The sequence below is a fragment of the Erinaceus europaeus genome, chromosome 10 (genome assembly GCF_950295315.1).
Source record: "Erinaceus europaeus chromosome 10, mEriEur2.1, whole genome shotgun sequence".
Classification (NCBI taxonomy): domain Eukaryota; kingdom Metazoa; phylum Chordata; class Mammalia; order Eulipotyphla; family Erinaceidae; genus Erinaceus; species Erinaceus europaeus.
The window spans coordinates 77417649-77437041 of NC_080171.1; the positions used below are offsets into that span (position 1 = coordinate 77417649).

At 43.3% G+C, this 19393-nt stretch overlaps 1 protein-coding gene across 1 annotated transcript; it reads left to right on the forward strand.

Moving 5' to 3' along the window:
• Window positions 1–3947: 3947 nt before the first annotated feature.
• On the forward strand, window positions 3948–5312 carry NABP2 (nucleic acid binding protein 2). Its single transcript, XM_007525727.3, has one exon. It carries the CDS (start codon window positions 4360–4362, stop codon window positions 4993–4995), a length of 636 nt encoding a protein of 211 aa, XP_007525789.1. The 5' UTR covers window positions 3948–4359; the 3' UTR covers window positions 4996–5312.
• Window positions 5313–19393: the final 14081 nt, after the last annotated feature.

Consider the following 19393-nt stretch of genomic DNA (forward strand, 5'->3'; position numbering starts at 1 on the left):
TAAGTCTGAATGTTCTCAAGTGAGTTCAGTGCAGTAAGTTGAAAAGTAGGGTTGGGTGGATGGGGAAAACTACAATCTTTTCTTGGGATGGAAGGTTAGAGGACCCAACCATGCCAAATAATGGTTCTGAATAGATCTTTTCCTGCCTGAGGATGACCAAAAGCTTTAGTGTCATGAAGACACAGACTCTCTGTTTCTTTCCTGTACTTAGAGAAGGAATGTTCCATTCCACGTAATTCATGAATTTTAAAAAACCATGAACCTCCCTTCACATTCCAGAGGAACACAAACGTTTTCCTGTAGAGAGCTAAATGCATAAATGCACAAGTGATTGAGATGGTGATGGGGAGGACCCTTTTAGACTAAGTCTTTGTTCTGTGCTTACTGGAGGCCCCAAACCAGCACTAGGAGTCCAGTCTACACATATGGTTGGGCACAAAGAGCAAAGATTGAATTTACCAACCACCAACTGCCACAACGGCCTTGTCCTTGGAAAATGGCCAACTGTTGAGTCAACTGCCAGCGTCACCATGTTGTCATTAGACCATGAGCCAACAGAAAAGTATGGCATTGTGGAAGACTGCTAGCTCCCCCTTGTGGTGGAGCACAATGGTAACATCTGCAACTTTATCATTAGAGGGGCATGTCTGAATCCCGTGAGCAAAAAGATAAAGGCACTTCCTAAAGTAATCCTACTAGTTCTCCCATCATTGAAACTCCCCATGTTAGGAGTCATGTCCTCTAGATTTTGAGAATTACATAAATTTATTTTTATGAGAACCAAAAAGAAACAGAGAAAAACAGACCAGCAAAAAAGGCTCAGCTATGGCCTTCATGGAACACTGGATGTGCATAGTAGGGTCTCAGTCTTACAAATTCTGTGTTCTACCACTCAGTTACCTCCCTGACCCTTGCCTTACATTTCTTTAACATTCTTCCCTTGGTGTTTTCACATTTGATTGCTTCCTCTACTTGGAACAATTGTGACTTCTATTCCTCAATCTTTACCCCAGCTCATCTGGCTGAATCTTATCCCTCAGGGCCAAGTGGTGGCACACCAGGTAAAGCACACATGTTACCTAATATGCAAGGACCTAGGTTCAAGCCCCACCTGTTGGGGAAAAACTTCACAAGTGGTGAAGCAGTGTGGCAAGTGTCTCTCTTCCCAACCCCACCCCCTCTATCTCTACTTTCCTCTCAATTTCTCTCTATCTCTATGAATATATATATATATATATATATATATATATATATATATATATATATATATATATATATATATATATATATATATGAAAAGAAAAGAAAAAGAGAGGGGGTCAGGCGGTAGCACACTTGGTTAAGAGCACATATTAGTGGGGGCCGGGCTGTAGTACACTGGGTTAAGCACACATGGCATAAAGTGCAAGTACCTGCTTAAGGATACTGGTTCCAACCCCCCAGCTCCCCACCTGCAAGGGGATCACTTGACAGGCAGTGAAGCAGGTCTGCAGGTGTCTATCTTTCTCTCTCCTTCTCTGTCTTCCCCTCCTCTCTTGATTTCTCTCTGTCCAATACAACAGCAATAATAATAACTACAACAATGATAAACAAGGGCAACTCCAGGAGCAGTGGATTCATAGTGCAAGCACTGAGCCCCAGCAATAACCCTGGAGGCAAAAAAAAAAGTACATATTACTATGCGTGAGGACCCAGGTTCAAGCCCCCTCTCCCCACCTGCAGTGGGCCCACTTCATGAATGGTGAAGCAGGTCTTCTGGTGTCTGTCTTTCTCTACCCTTCTCTATCTCCCTATCCTCTCTATTTCTCTGTCCTATCTTAAAAAAAGAAAGGGGATAGCCACTGGGAATGGTGGGTTCACAGTGCCAGCACCAAGCCCCAACAATAATCCTGGTGGCAATAAATTTAGAGGAGGTGGAGGGGAAGAGGAAGGGGAAGAAAGAAATCTTGGGCTGGTACTGGTGCACCTGATTGAGCACATGTATTACAGTGTGCAAGGACCCAGGTTCAAGCCCCCAGTCCCCACATGCAGGGGGAAAGCTTTGCAAGTAGTGAAGCAATGCTGCAGGTGTCTTGCTCTTTCATGCTCTATCTTCACCTACCCTCTTGATTTCTGGCCATCTCTACCCAATAAATAAATAAATATTTAAAAAGAAAGAAAGAAATCTTAAACATTGTTAGGATTAATATTACATACCACCTCCCCTGGGAGGACTTCAGTGATCCCTCACACTGCTCAGGCTGAGTCTAGTACCAAGTTTCCTTATCTAGGCACTTACAACACTACCATAACTGCTTATTTAATGTCTATCTTCCCCCATTTATTAAAAATGTTATCTATCAGGGCAGATAATATATGTTATTTATCTCTTATCCTCCACAATCAATACAAGGGCTATAGCTATAGCTACAGAATGAAAAAGGAGACGTGACAACTATTTTGTGTCAAATATGGCTGCATAGTTATATATGGTGGTGCTAGGGATTGAACCTGGGACCTCTAGGATCTCAGGAATGCAAATCTGCCTATCTCTTCTTCTGTAGACCAGGTCCCATGAGATAGGGCATATGTTCACATGTATCCATAAATAAGGACAAAATATATACCTGAAAGCAAAAGTGCACAATAGTCTGCAGTGAGTCAGTATATGCAGCAAGTAGAAAGACGTAAAAAGACACCATAAATTTCATAATGAAATAGTGTCTACTTAGACTTAGATACCCTCCTCACCTACTTCCTATTACACTTCCCTCAGTCACTCCAAAGATAACCTTAGCAAAGACTACAAAAGCTGAATAAGGGCAAGAGACTGGCATACTTTAACCATGACTCTTTAGTCACTATCAGGCCACCTCATCACCTGGGGCCCTAGTCAGAGAGTCCTGAGATTCCCAAACAGACAAGATGGGCCTAGACCTTGAATAAATCTCACTCTACATTGTTACCAGTAATCTCTATCAGGAGCAATACAATAGATACCTTTGTGGGCCCCCATAGGACCTTGCCCTCAACATGCATCAACAATGGTAGAGAATGTTCCATCCTCCAAAGGGAGGCTGGACAATATACTTTATGCTACACCTGAGGAAGATGGGTCCTGATATTGGGACAGCTTGGAATGTTACTACTTATGGCCACAGAATGTGAGCTCAGATCTACAGGGATGCAGGGGTCACATAGACTTCTAAGCTGAATATGGGCCCCAGATCACATCAAATTGATGGGGTTTACAATTAATAATATTTATACACCTTTCCCATATTTGGGAACTACTCTTTTCCCTGATCCAGCTTTCTGGTCCTTTTTCTAGCCATAACATCACCTCCCCAGACAATAACTTAGATCCACCTGCATATCAGATGTCGGACTCAGGGGGAAAAAATCTAGTATAGTCGTGGGCTCTTTAGAATATAACTAAAATAAGACTACTACAAAACAGAGACACCCCCCCCACCAACTCTTCATATGAACTTTTCTAGCCTTTAGGTTCATGATTAGTCAACAATTTTTTTGTCTCTATGTTAACTCTTTTTACATCCACCAGGTTCCAGATGCTAATATGATGCCAACTGGATTTCCCTGGACAGACGACTCCATCAATGTATCCTGGAGACCCACTTCCCCAGAGCCCTGCCCCACTAGGGAAAGAGAGAGGCAGGCTGGGAGTATGGATCAACCTGCCAATGCCCATGTTCAGTAGGGAAGCAATTACAAAAGCCAGACCTTCTACCTTCTGTATCCCACAATGATCTTGGGTCCATACTCCCAGAGAGGTAAAGAATAGGAAAGCTATCAGGGGATGGAATGGGATATGGAGTTCTGGTGATATGGAATTATGTAGAGTTACACCCCTCTTAGCCTTTTTGTCAGTGTTTCCTTTTTATAAATAAAAATTTTTTTAAAAGAAATACATTTCAGGCAAAAGGCTAGCCGGCGACTGACTGGGTGGGTGGTGGGCAGCGGGAGGGGACGGGGATGGACCGACCCTCGGGTTGTGCAGATGAGGGTTCGGCAAGGTGTGGTGAGTAAGAATTCCATTCCCTGGCTCCACACCAGATTCCATACCCTCTTCTCCATCGACTCCCCCTGTTCGGGGCTTGGAACTGGAAAAACATCCAGGGAGGGGGGCTGTCCAGCTCTAAAACCATTTGTCCAGAGACCCTCAGATTCTAATCTTGAATTTGAAGGCTCCCAGGAAAGTTCGTTCTTAACTTCTTAGAATAGTTAGAGGGTTCAAGGGTGCCTAAGTGTGGTAGATATAGGCCTTGGGACATGCAGCATGAGGGGGGAAGGATCCAAGTGTTGAGCCTCCATCCCCCCTCCCCGTCCCTTCTAGTGGGGTGCTGAGGCTCGGGCAGCATGATGACGGAGACCTTCGTGAAGGATATCAAGCACGGGCTCAAAAATCTGAACCTCATCTTTATTGTGCTGGAGACAGGCCGAGTCACCAAGACAAAGGATGGGCATGAGGTTAGAACTTGTAAAGTGGCAGACAAAACACGCAGCATCAATATCTCTGTCTGGGATGATGTGGGCAACCTGATCCAACCTGGGGATATTATCCGACTAACCAAAGGCTATGCATCAGTGTTCAAAGGCTGTCTGACATTGTACACTGGTCGTGGAGGTGACCTTCAAAAGATTGGCGAATTCTGTATGGTTTATTCTGAAGTTCCTAACTTCAGTGAGCCAAACCCAGAGTACAACGCTCAGCAGCCACCCAACAAGACGGTGCAGAGTGACAGCAGCCCTACAGCTCCCCAGCCACCTGCGGGTTCCCCTGCTACTCCTCCAGTTTCTGAGAACCAGAATGGGAATGGACTGAGTGTTCCACCAGGTGCTGGTGGTGGCTCACACCCTGCTCACACTCCTTCCCACCCTCCCATCACCCGAATTACTAGGAGCCAGCCCAACCACACAGCCTCTGGCCCTCCTGGCCCTTCCAGCAACCCTGTCAGTAACTGCAAAGAAACCCGGAGGAGCAGCAAGAGATAGCAAGACATTCTTCCTCCATTCCTACCGCTGACAGATCCCCCAAGTGTGCTGGCAAACAAGACAACCTTGTGCTGGGCTGCCCGCTTAGAGGGGGAGGTCTCAGCTCAGCATTGTAGGCCCTAAACTTCACTAGGAGGGGCGTTGAGCTGTGTGACCTTTCCCACCCTCAGCCTGGGCTGCTCCTCATCCACCTGAAGTTGCCTGCCCCCAAGAATTCAGGGTCCCCTACCTGCCTACCTGCTCTTTAGAAATGACAGTGATACGGATGCATAATTGAATCCCTCCTTCCTAATAAATGTTACCAATCTGAAAAAAAAGTAATACATTTCAAATAATATAATAGAGAGAACAATAGAAAAAATGAAAAAAACTAAAGTACTACTTTTTAAAAGTAGCAGCTTTTTCCTACTTTTTAAACAAGGGACTGTGAACTTTCATTTTGCCTGAGTTTTACAATTTCTGTAAGGAAACACATACTATCCTGAGTACAATCAAATCCCAATTACATTTATAAATATGAATGTGAGGGAGAAAAGACTTACTGGAGGTCCTCTATGTAATGTCTTTTTGCTCTGGTTAAAGATTAAGCTGTCAGTTTCAATGGTGGAGTCATAAACAACAAAAGTCTTTTCTTCTAACCCAGGAGCCTCTTACACAGGTAAACAACATTGCCAGAAATAAACCAATATCTTCCAGACCTTGTGGGGAGTGAAGGACAGTCCCCAGCTGAAGAAGTTCTACAGACAGTGCCAGTGGTGGAAGGACAATGAGCACCTTCTTGTGTGGATCCAGATGTATGATCCACTATAAGATTAAAAAATCAAAAATGCTGCACCAAAGTAAAGGAATCTGGGATGGGGGTGGGGGCAAAGTTCAGGTCCTGGAATGTCAGGAAATTGTGAGGAGGCTCATAAAACATCCTGCATTCCTGATACTATGGCCTATCTACATAATCATTGTTTTGCCTGAAAGATCCCCACCCATTCCATTCCTTTGATCTATCTTCTTTCTACCCTCAAGACCCTCCCTGCCTGCAGGGTAGTATTAATCCTACCAGTTAAAACCCTTGCAACAGTTGCTAAGGAAGTTTCTACCTTCCCAGCCCCTTTTGCCTTCCTCCACCCCTTTTCTAGCCATTTCTGTTTCCGACTTGCCACTTACGGGTCTGCCCTTTAAATGCCTTGGCTTTCTGATCAATAAAGATTTGCATTGCCTCAACGCAATCGTTGGTTCCTGAGTCATCTCCCTTATGTTGCTGAGTGAGTAGCAGCCCAGGCTGGCTCCGGTTGAGTTCTCTCCAACCCAGAGAGTACGCACCGGGGAAGAGGCACCCCCACACTAGCCTGGCACAGGAACATGATGGCAGAAGACCTAATGGGAGTGGTATTGTTATGTGGAAAACTGAGAAATGTTATGCATGTACAAACTATTATATTTACTGCCGACTGTAAAATATTAATCCCCCAATAAAGAAATAATTTTTAAAAAGATCCAAAAGACATATTGGATGCACCAGAGAAAGGCCAAAAAGTAATAGTATGGACTCCCTAGTACCTAAAGGGAGGCTGAGTCATCCTGCCCTGCCACTCAAGGAAGACTGGTCCTGAAGTGAATACCTGCAATGTTCCTTGCTATATCATGAACTCTGACCTCAGACCAATAGGGACTCAGAGGTGTATAGTCTCTGGTGCTAAATATATATATGGTCCCTCAGTCAGGTGGATGAAGGTAAATAGTAACTTTTATCCACAGATTTTTTTTCAAGAATGAGGGCTACTCTCTACCCTAACCCAACTTTCTAGCCCTTTTCTATACTCTGACATTATTTCCTCAGACAATATTCTTTTTTTTTCCTTTTAAGTTTTATTTATAAAATGGAAATATTGACAAGACCATTGGATAAGAGGGGTACATTTCCACACAGTGCCGACCCCCAGAAATCCATATCCAATTCCCTCCATTGATAGCTTCCCTGTTATTCATCCTTATGAGAGTATGGACCCCTATTCTTCATCCTTGTGGGAGTATGGACCCAGGATCACTGTGGGGTGCAGAAGGTGGAAATTCTGGCTTCTGTAAATGCTTCTTTGCTAAACATGGGTGTTGGCAGGTAGATCCATACTCCCAGACTGTCTCTCTTTCCTTAGTGGGGCAGGGATCTGGGGAGGCAGGGTACCAAGACACATGGTGGGGTCCTCTGCCCAAGGAAGGGGCCCACAAAGGGGTCCATTGTGATGTTCCTGATGGAGATGACCAGTGACAGTGGCGAGAGGGATCTGTTAGAGGTCTAGGCCCATCATGTCTGTCTGGGAACCCCAGGACTCCATGACTAGGGCCCCAAGTGATGGGGTGGCCAAGTAGTGACTAAAGAGTCATCATTAAAGTATGCCAGTCTCTTGCCCTTATTCAGCATGGGAGAGGTTAACACCCCCCATGGGAGGAGCCTCAGCCTCCATTTTCTCCCTTCACCAAGAACCCGATGAATCCCTAGCTAAATTCATTACCAGGATCCAATCAGGATTGGAGAGAGAGATTTATGATCCTGATGCCCATTTTCTCCTCCTGTGTTCTATTGTCTGGGATGGCATGCCTCAGTCTTAAAAACGAACACCCAGACACCTGGATTTTAGCAACAGAGGAGATTGGATCAAGCTCTTATCAGACAACCATTATGACACAGGCCTTTGTAGCTGCCCTAGATAAGCAAATAGGGGCTTGTTTTCAGTGCAGTTGCCAAGGACATTGGCATAACCAATGTTCAGTAAACAAACCACGACCCCACTTCCAGTCAGGGAGCCAGAGGCCCCAAACACCTTGTCCTAGATGCCAGCAAGGTTTTCATTCGAGGAAAGATTGTTGATCTAAGTTCCATAAAAATGGCATGCCCCTGCCGAATTTAGATTTAAACAGGGATTTAAACTAGGTGCAGGGAATCTCTCAGCCCCACCTTCAAGAGGGAGTCAAGTGGGCTGCCCACTCAGCACTGCTCCTTTATTCTATAAACAAGAGCCCAGCCCAGGACCCAACCTGTCTCTTTGCCCACCATGCCATGTAAGAATAGCAGAGGGTGAGCAGGAGGAGGAGCGTGTGGCATGTGGAAACTCCCAGCGTAAAAATAGCTGGCTGGAGCAAGCGAATGGCACAGATTCAGAGCCTGAGATATTGTGGACCACCACTGTTTTAGAAAGGGGTCACCCTACTATGACAGTAAGGATTAGTAAAATTCCTTTTAAGTGTTTGATTGATACCAGAGCAAGCCACCCCTGGGCACCTTGTGCTTTCTACAAGGCTGGCCTGCCTGCCCTCGTGCTATGAATTCTGGACAGATCCCGGACCCCCCGGGCTCCCTGCTGAAACTGGGCACCCTGGCCAAGATCCTCAGCTCTGGTCTGAAGGCAGACAAGCTGGAGTACGCAGAGATTCGTGCAGAGATCACAACCTGCAATTCCTTGAAGTGGAGCTGCACGGGAGGCCACCTCCGGATGGTGACCCCCCCAACAACTAAGACAGTACAGATCTAAATTCGTGTTTAAAATGACATGTCTTCATAACAAAGGTTTCTCTCCTTGTGTATTAATGACCATGTTTATGTGTGTGTTTAAAGTCTGGTAAACAGTAACTTTAAGGCTAAATTCTTACTAGGCAAAGTTAAATGAAAAAGGTTTTCAAGGTAATTCTCATAAAGATAAAATTAACTTACATTTAAAGTCTGAGGTAAAAATTAGTTAACAATCAATATATTTTAACTAAGTTGGTCTAAACAAGACCCGCACACACCTAGGGTGTGTCTCCATCTTGAATGGGTATAACAAAAAGTTAAATAGACTTGTTGATATGTAAAACTCTCGATTACCTCCTCTATTAGAAATGGTAGATTACACAATGGCTATGCTAATTATTCTCATGCCTGAGGTTTTCTTTCCTGCGCACACCTAGGGTGTGTCTCCATTTTGAATGGGTGTAACAAAAGGTTAAAAAGACGTTGTTGATATGTAAAAGTCTCAAATTCCTTCTCTATTAGAAACGTTAGATTGCACTATGGTTATGCTAATAATAATTTTTGTTTCATAGTAAGTAAATTGCAGCCAGCTGCCTTTGGGACTCTAGGCTGTTCCCCACCCCCATGCAAATGTCTGTCGAGACAAGTACGCCCCCCAGAGGCAGGAAATGTTTTTTTAAGCTGATAAAGTTTTGCCCACAGAGGCAAAAAATTGGCCCCCTCAGGCCTTCCCTTCGCAGCACACTGGTTCTTGTTACTTGCTTACATGTTTCTCCATGTTTGTGCCAGTTTCTTTTTTAAAAATGCCTGTATGATATAGGTTTCTGTTCACCCCACACCCTTGATACTGTAGTCATTTAGTTAAAAAGAAAAGGAGGAATTGTTGTATGCTTTACATTGGGTTGTTCTAGCTCTCCCCCTGCCAAGAAAATTATAAATCATTGTTTCTGAATAAAGAAATACAGCTTCTCTGCCCAGCCGCATGTCTGCGAGTCTCTGTTACCTGCCCATGAAGCTAGCCCAGCCAGCTGGAGCCTCTGAATTTTAACAACACCAGAGCAGACAAGACAATTTTAAGGCAAGAAGAGGTTCCCCAGAGTTGGGAACTCCTTCCAGGACCACGTCTACATGGTGTTGGATGATTGACACAAGATTTCCTCACATGACATTCGCTTGTGTGGGAAGATCCAGAAGGGACTACCGACACTTTCATCCTTTAATAGCTGATATTAGCACCAACTTACTGGGAAGAGACTTGCTGGAATCTCTTGATGTGGTAATATCCTCAGATGCCTCTGCAGGGCACCACATTCACTCCCGTGAGACTTCTAGATCTGACCAGCACCCCCAATACTAACTGCCACTGTTTACAACAGAACTTCCCACTTAGATTGGCTTTCTAACAAGCCTGTCTGGGTGGAGCAGTGGCCTTTGCCTAGGGAAAAGCTAGAAATCTTTAAAAAGCTCGTCCAAGAGAAATTGTCCTTGGGACACATTCGCCATTCCTGGAGCCCATGGAATACTCCTGTTTTTGTGATTAAAAAGTGCTCAGGAAAATGGCACCTCCTCCAAGATCTCCATGCGGTTAATAAAACCATGCAGGTTTGGGGCTCCCCCAAAGGGGTTTGCCCCTTGCTTCTGCAATTCCCATGGGAATTCCAATCAAAGCTATCTATATACAGGATTGTTTTTTCTCTACTCCCTTGAACCCACAAGATGGTAAATGTTTTGCCTTCTCTGTTCCTTCTATTAATAATGCCAGCCCTACTGATTTGAATGGGCAGTACTGCCCCAGGGCATGGCAAATAGTCCTACTATTTTTCAAGAGGCTATTAAATCTGCCCTTTTCCCATATATTCATAAGGGCCTTAAGGTTTTTCATTATATGGATGACGTCTTAATATGGGGAAAATTAGATACAGATCTCTCTGCCCTACATGATTTTCTCATCCCTACCATAAAGAAAAAAGACCTTAATGTAGCTCCTGAGAAGGTTAGCTAATTCCTCCAATATCTTTCTTAGGCTCAGAGATTTCTCTAACACAGATTTGTCCCTTAAAACCTTGTGTTACTTTTCCTTCTAATCTCACTCTTGCTTCTTTACAAAGTTTTCTTGGAAATTTAAATTGGCTTAGGCAGTATCTTTATCTCCTCACTAGTTGCCTCCAACTGCTGTTTGATCTGTTAAAAGGAAACAATTAGCCCTCCTCAAAGCATATGTTAACCCCTAAAGCCTTCTTGGCACTGGAAAGGGTTAATCAGGCTCTCTAGGACATGCACCTCATTAGGTTCTCCCCCTCCTCTCCCACAAATATTTTCATCTTTAAATCCTCCCCTACTATGGTGGGGGCTATATACCAGAGTCATGGTGTTCTTGAATGGCTTCATATGACAGTAGGAGGAGCACCAAGACTTCTGAGATTGATGCCTTAGCATCTATAATTTGCCAAGGAAGAAACATCAGTTCAGGTCTTAGGAAGGGAACCAGATTCAATTATTCTTCCTTTCTCTGTTACAGATACAGAGTGGCTCATACACCACCATTTTCATTTTGCCATAAGTTTAATGGGTTTTCCAGAACAATTAGGTAATCATTTTCCTTCTAATAAATTGACAGCCTCTTTACCTCTTTTGCCTCTACTAGTATCTAAACTTTTCTCTTGAGATCCCATCCCCTTTGCTCCCACAATTTTTACTGATGGTGGCAAGAAGGGAACTGCTGCCTTTATATATTACCCAGATAAACAATGTCCCACGTCTCTCTTTACTGAGCTTCCTGATAACTCCCCTCAGTACAAAGAACTCTATACTGTTCTCCTAGCCTTAAAAGCTGTACCAGAATCCTTCAACCTTTTTTCTGACAGTGTGTATACTGTTAACTTACTTCCATGGCTTGCTCATTCTTATGTGAGAATTGATGACAACCCACTTTCTCCTTTTTTAATTCAAATTGCCTCTATGCCCTGTTCTTGAACTCAGCCACTGTATGTTCAACACCTTCGTTCCTACAGCCCTCTTCCTGGTCCCCTGTCCAAAGGGAATGCTGCAGCTGACCACCTCACTTCCACAGGAATTCTCCTTGCATCTGTCTCTAATCCTGCTGACTTTTATTCCTTAATCCATGTTAATCTTAAAGGCCTTCAAGCTCAATTTCCTGATATTCCTCTGGTACAGTTGAAATGTATTCTTGCTACATGCTCTTCCTGTACAGGTCTAATCAAAACATCTGCTGTTCAAATTCTTGGGGTTAACCCCCGAGGCTTAAAAGCCAATGCTCTTTGGCAAATTAATGTCAGCCACTCACCCAACTTTGGCAAACAAAAATATGTGTTTGTCTCAATTGATATTTTTTCTAAATTTTTGTGGGTGACAGCTCAGATGGGAGAAAGCTCAAAAAAGCTTATAAGCCATATGCTTTCCTGTTTTGTTGTAATGGGCATACCCCTTAAACTTAAAATGGACAATGTGAATGCTTTTACCAGCAAACAATTTAAAGACTTTTGTTCCCTCTGGACTACAGGCATTCCCTATAATCCACAGGGACAAGGCACTGTCAAGAGGGCCCATCAAACCCTTAAGGCTCAATTAAATAAAGAAAAAGGGGGAATATACCCCCCCAATATCCAGCTGGCAAAAGCCTTAACTACATTAAATCTCTTTAATATTTACAAAAACTCAAACCAACCTCCTATTATTCTTCATTGGCAAACACCATCCACCCTCCCAGCTATTAAGGTCAAATGGAACGACCTACTAGAGAAAATTTGGTAAGGGCCTGACCCCCTATTGACCTTGGGGAGGGGTTTTGCATGCATATTTTCACAGGATTACTTAAAACCTGTGTGGCTTTCCTGCCTGCCATGTCTAGCAATACCCGCAAGATGGTGCTGCTATCCCTGAGGAATAAAAAACACTGCAAGGGGACTGGTTGCAGGACGCATCCCAGGACCCATAATAGGACACGGCGGGATCTGAAAAATCTGGTTCACAGAGCCCTCCGCCCCCCGAATATCTTATGCTATGACTGGCTGGTTGTGTTTTGTGAGTGAGTGAGTTGAATGATTAAAAAAAAAAATTTGAGTGAGTTGAATGACCAAAATTTTTTGTGCAACTCATTTTGCTCAGAGTACTCTGAAACTTAATTGACTTTATATTAAAATGCTGAATGCAGCCATAGATTCTGGAGACATCCAGAAACAGTCCAAAAAATTGTTTTTTCCTCTTTTGATTTTTTTAAGTTTTGAAATAAATGTGAATTGTTTAGTCTTAAACTGTGTGAGTAGAAATGGTTCAACTAAGACAGTACAGATCTAAATTTTTGTTTAAAATGATATGTATTCATAACAAAAGTTTTTCTCCTCTTCTATGTTAAAGACTACACGTTTATGTGTGTGTTTGAAGTTTGGTAAACATTAACTTTAGCATTAAAGTGTAACTTTGAAGCTACTTTCTTACCAGGAAGGGTTAAATGAAGAAGTTTTCAACACGATTCTCATAAAGGTAAAATTAATCTGCTAAAGTAACTATTTAAAGTAAAAGTCTAAATATTTAACGTGACAATTCATCATCTCCAAAATTAAAATACAAATTCTCTATACAGGACATTTTGGAGGGTCCCCAAAAGTGCCCTGTAAACTAATCTTGTGGAAATTAATCCACAACAAATCTGGCATCAATCTGACATTGTAAGTGTTCTAAAAATTTTTTAAAAACATTGTCACTAACATATGTTAACTCTCTAAGTAACCTGAGTTTGTTTAAATCCCAAAGTAAAAAATAGCTTAAAATCAATATATTTTAACTAAGTTTGGTCTGAAGATCCTGCTGTACAGAGACTGCTACACAAGGTCACATAAGATGACCTTTAAACAAAATTATAAAGATACTTAAACCAATTGTAATCATCGAGTTATCAATTATAGTAAACTTCTAACTTGTTAAAAGTTTTTTTTTCACAAGTAATTGATTACAACTATGTCAAAGCCTTCACATGAAGAATCATCTGTTCATATGGTAAGATATTAAACTATATAAGAAGTTCCCCATATACAACTTATGTAAATTAACAACATTCACATATTTTTCTACACTTAACTGGTGTATCTCGTTTTGCCACTATAGGCCTGCCTTTGTCAGCCAACAACTTAAAGACTTTTTTCCTTTATAACATCACCCATGCCACAGACATCCCTTACAAACCCCAAAGACAAATGGTTGTTGAGAAGGCCCACCATACACCTAGGCCCAATTAAGTAAAGAAAAAAGGGGGGGGAGTTGGGCAGAGCGCAGCCGGTTAATCGCATGTGGAGCAAAGCGCAAGGACCAACATAAAGGAACCCAGTTTGAGTCCCTGGCTCCCCACCTGCATGGGAGTCACTCCATAGGTGGTGAAGCAGGTCTGTAGGTGTCCATCTTTCTCTCCCCCTCTATGTCTTCCCCTCCTTTCTCCATTTCTCTCTGTCCTGTCTAACAACAACATCAATAACAACGATAATAACTATGACAACAAGGGCAACAAAAGGGAAAATAAATAAATAAAATTTGAAAAAATAAAATAAAAAAGGGGATACATCCCCCCAAGATTCAGTTGGCTAATGCACTAACTACATTAAACTTATTTTAATATCTATAAAAATTCTAACCAGAAACCCTGCTAATCATGGGAAGCAGATTTGTTTGTGTTTCCTTCACAGGAATCCCTGGAAAACCATCTGGACCCCTGCACACTCTGACATCGCCCACTAGATGGCACAACTACAGCACCCCACTGAAACCCATGATGTGACCTGACATGATCTGAAGAAGCCGATTCACAGACTCCAAGAACAGAACTTTCTTATTGCCTTTCTCTTGCCCATCCCTGTCTGCCCTTCTTGCTTCTGCTTCACCTGTCACGTTCTGGTAGTTCCAGCTCACTCTCTACAGAGAAGCAAAGTCCCAGTGGTTGTCTGCCCCCATCGAGATAGACGTGCGGTATTTCTTCCCCTGGTTGTTGGCATTGGACTGACGCTTCTATAAGACTTGCTGGTAGACCTTTGGACACTCCCTTTACACTGCTGGACTTCTCAAGGACTGACTGTAGCAGTCCATGGACTTTGCAGCTAGCTGTCGTCTCTGGACTCTGCAATGCTACCAGATCACCCCTCACGCCCCTCAGCCTATCAGGCCCCCACTCCTCCGCCCATCAGGCAGCACTCCCTTTCTGCCCATCAGGCAGCCCCTCTCCACCTACCAGGCCTCTCTTCAGTCTCACGCTGTCCCTTGTTACTCTTACTTATCGCTCCCTGTCTTATTCCAGTTCTTTTAAAAATGCCTGCATGATATCATTTAGGTTTCTGCCCAACAGGTTTCTGTTCACCCCTACACTACTATTCCTCTGTCAGAGATGGAGTCTTTTACAGACATTAACCCATTCAAATATGGCCATTGGAAAGAGGGAGATGTTGGGAAATTATGAGGATGTGGTTGAGCTTGGCAGGGCTTGAACCTGAGGAGTGTGTCAATCCTGTTAGTCTCTCTCTCTCTACTGAGAGATTGAGCAAGGAGGGACAGTAGTAACCACAAAGGTGTGCCTCATCCTATCAGACTCCCTGTCTTACAAAGCACCCTGCATTCCTGATACTATGGCCATTAGATAACAAGAAAGGGGGAGATGTTGGGCCTTAACACCAGCCCCCCCTCTGCTCCATGTTCCATTGCTGACACTATGGTCTATTTACATAATCATTGTTTTTCCTGAAGGATCCTCACCACGTTATCCCCCAGGGTGTTGCTAATTCAGTTAAAACCATTGCAACAGTTGCTACAGATGCTTCCACTTTCCCAGAGTGCCTTGTTTTCTCCACCCCCTTTCCTAGCCAACCCCATTCCCAACTTGCCACTTATGTTTTTACCCTATAAAATCTGCTGCTGTTCCTGGTTTTGTTCTTTTCTCTTCCGCATCCTGACCTGGAGAAGGGCTGGTGTGCATAGCGGGAGGCAGCCATTTTGCTAGCTACACGTGGCTCTGGGGCACCACATCAATAAAGAACTGTATTACCACACCGCCATAAGTTCCTCATCTCTTTCTCTCTGGCAAAGCTAGCCCAGCCCATCTATAAACTAGTATTTGGGAACTGCTATTCTATGATAGTAAACTGTTGAAGCTGCATGTTTCTGACACCTGACTCAACTTACACTAAGAAACTATTTGAATTGTGTATATGTTATGCAAATCACCTGGCCAAATACCCTTCCTTAGGTCTAAAACCCCATTTTCTTTTTTTCAATTTTGATTTATAAAACAGAAATATTGACAAAACTATAGGATAAGAGGGCTACATTTCCACACAATTCCCACTACAGAACTCCATATCCCATCCAATACTCTCCCTTGATAGCTTTCCTGTTCTTTTTTTTTTTTTAATTTATAAAAAGGAAACATTGACAAAACCATAGGATAAGAGTGGTACAACTCCACACAATTCCCACTACCAGAACTCCATATCCCATCCCCTCCCCTGATAGCTTTCCTATTTTTTAACCCTCTGAAGTATGGACCCAAGGTCATTGAGGGATGCAGAAGGTGGAAGGTCTGGCTTCTGTAATTGCTTCCCTGCTGAGCATGGGCATTGGCAGGTTGATCCATACTTGCAGTCTGTATCTCTCTTTCCCTAGTAGGGCAGGGATTTGGAGAGGCAGGGCTCCAAGACACATGGTGGTGTCATCTGCCCAGGGAAGTCTAGTTGGCATCATGGTATCATCTGGAACCTGGTATTGAAATAGAGTTAAGATAAAAAGCAGAATAAATTTCTGACTAATAATGAACCTAAAGGTAAGAATATTGCAGATGAGATTTGGGGGTCACCATTTTGGAAATAGCTAGTAGGTCTATTTTAGATATATTCCAAGGAGCCCATGACTTCACTAGTTTTTGCCTGAGCCTGATATCTAATATGCAGGTGGACCCAGGTTGTTGTCTGGGGAGATAGTGTCATAGTTGGAAAAGGGGCTAGAAATCTGGATCAAGAAAGAGAGTAGTTCCAAAATATGGGAAAACTGTACATCCCATAGATTTGATCCAGGGCCCATATTCAGCATAGGAGCCTATGTAACCTCTGTATCCCTATAGGTCTGAGCTGGTATTCTGTGTTCATGACTAGTTACATTCCAGGCTGCACTAATTTCAGGACTCATCTTCCTCGAGTGGTAGGTAGAGTATGTTTTCCAACCTCCCTTTGGAGGATGAAACATTCCCTACCATTGTTGATCCAGACTGAGGGCTATGTCCTATAGGGGCCCACAAAAGGGTCCATTATGCTGTTCTTAATGGAGATGACCAATGACAGTAGTGTGAGGGATCTATTAGAGGTCAGCTCCCAGAAACTTCTTCAAGGAAGTTCATCTACACCGATGACATCTGCTGTGCAACTCAGGCATCCAAGTTCAACATCCTCGAGGAAACACTCACGAAAGACATGTCTCTGATATCTGATTACTGTAAAAAATGGCGACTAATCCCTAGCACTGCAAAAACGGTATCATCTGTTTTCCATCTACACCATGCCTCGGCCTCGTGTGAGCTTAATGTGCAGCTTGATGATACGAGAATCCAGCATGAAGCCCAGCCAGTCTATCTTGGTGCTACTCTCGATCGCACTCAGTCATTTCACGAACATCTCATAAAAACTGCAGCAAAGGTGGGCGCGAGGAATAACATCATTGCAGGACTGGCCAGCTCCTCATGGGGCGCGAGCGCTTCCACACTACGATCATCATCTCTGGCATTATGCTATTCCACTGAAGAATACTGTGCCCCAGTATGGTTCCGTAGCCCCCATGTCCACTTGGTCGATTCCAAATTATATTCCTCCATGAGGATAATTTCTGGAACCATCCGTTCCACCCCGGTTCCATGGCTGCCAGTTCTTAGCAACATCGCCCCGCCAGATATTCATCGGGATGCGGCATCATCTAAGTTCATTTCCCACATCTACGAGACCAGACCTGCCAATATACGCGGATATCTTCGCCCACCCTGTCCAACGCTTGACGTCTCGTCATCCAATCTGGTCTCCTACGCCTACACTGAACTTCTCTGTTCCAGACTCTTGGAAACAGAGTTGGCAGTCAGCTGAGGTAAAGAACAAACACCTCATCACAGACCCCTGCAAGCGTCAACCCGGCTTTGACCTAGCTCGTTATGATTGGGCCCTCCTCAATTGCTATCGAATAGGCCATGGCCAGTGCGCCGCTATGTTCCATCGCTGGGGAGCCAGAGACGACCCAAACTGCCCCTGTGGCTACAGACAGACTATGACCCACATAGTCAACGACTGCCACCTCTCCAGATTCAAAGGAGGTCTCGAAACTTTACATCAGGCTCAACCTGACGCTGTTGACTGGCTACGGAAGAAGGGCAAATGCTAGAAGAAGAAGAAGATTAGAGGTCAGGCCCATCATGTCTGTGTGGGAATCCCAGGACTCCCTGACAAGAGCTCCAGGTGGTAGGGTGGCCTGGTAGTGACTAAAGAGACATCACTAAAGTATGCCAGTCTTTTGCCATTATTCAGCTTTTGTAGTCCTTACTTTGTCTGACAAAGTTAGTTTTGGAGTGATTGAGGGACGTGAAATAGGAGGTATGTGAGGAGGTTATCTAGGTCTAAGTAGAAAGTATTTCATTAGATACTTTATGGTGTCTTTTTGGGTCTTTTTGGGTCTTTCTACTTGCTTGGTTCATTTATTGACTCACTGCAAACTATTCTGCACTTTTGCTTTAAGGTATATATTTTCACCCAACTTGTGTATACATGTGTATATAAGCCCTATCTCATGGGCCCTGGCCTATATTTAGTTTTTGAGTTTAAAAGCCTATTTTCTAACACTCAATGTAAAATTAATAGTGTTTTATTATCTGGAGGAAACACAAAATTTTCAAACCATGGCTACTGAAGAATTTACACCGTATGTGTGTATACTTTAGTATTATTTACTTTAGTGTCAGAGCTCAAATCCAGAGTTTCATGTATGTGAAGTAAAAACTCTAGCACTAAGATACAATCCCAGCCCTGCATGCAACTTTTTGACTGATATATTTCACATCTCCAAAAGAACAGAACAGGTACTAGGGTTACTTTTAGGTAATTCAAGAAATTGCTGTGGTCAGAGAGGTGGCCCACTGGGTAGAGTAAAGGACTTGCAATACATGGAGCCACAGGTTCCATTCCAAGCATATATACACCACAACAGAGTAGTGTTTTGCACTCTTTCTATGCCTCCCTCTCTCATACTCATAAATAAACCTTTAAAAAATAAATTCCTGCTAAATGCATACCTGTGCTATTTAATTATGCTACAGAGAAGCATCTGTACTCTAAGTAAATAGGACTCTAAAACCATCTTGGTAGTACTGTATTCCTTTTAGAAGCCATCACTTCTAAGTATTGCTGCTCCAAGAGAAGCAACAAAATGTGTTATAAGGAGCCAGGCAGTGGCTCACCTTGCTGTGCACACACATTATAACGCACAAGGACCAGATTTCCAAGAGATGTGGCTATGGAGTAACAGGGGATAGAAACAATCTCCCTCAAAACAAATATTTACAACTTATTATATTTACCTTACCAAATCCACCAGCTATAGCTGAGACATCTACAGCCTCAGATGGATTCTTGCATGTGTGGCTGAGATGAGAAGAGGCTCCAGGTTTGAAGCCAAACACAAAAATTTTGCCCTGGGCAGCACAGTGTGGTGCTATTTTGATACTACTTAAAGCAAGCCAGAGGTAAGAGAAGGAAACTTACAACCTTTTAATTTTTTGACTCAGGGGTCTGAGTTTTCTGAATTTCAGGCAAGGACACACCAAAAATCAGGGAGTATTCGTGACCATAAGAAGTTCAGTCTATCACCCAAAAATAAAGG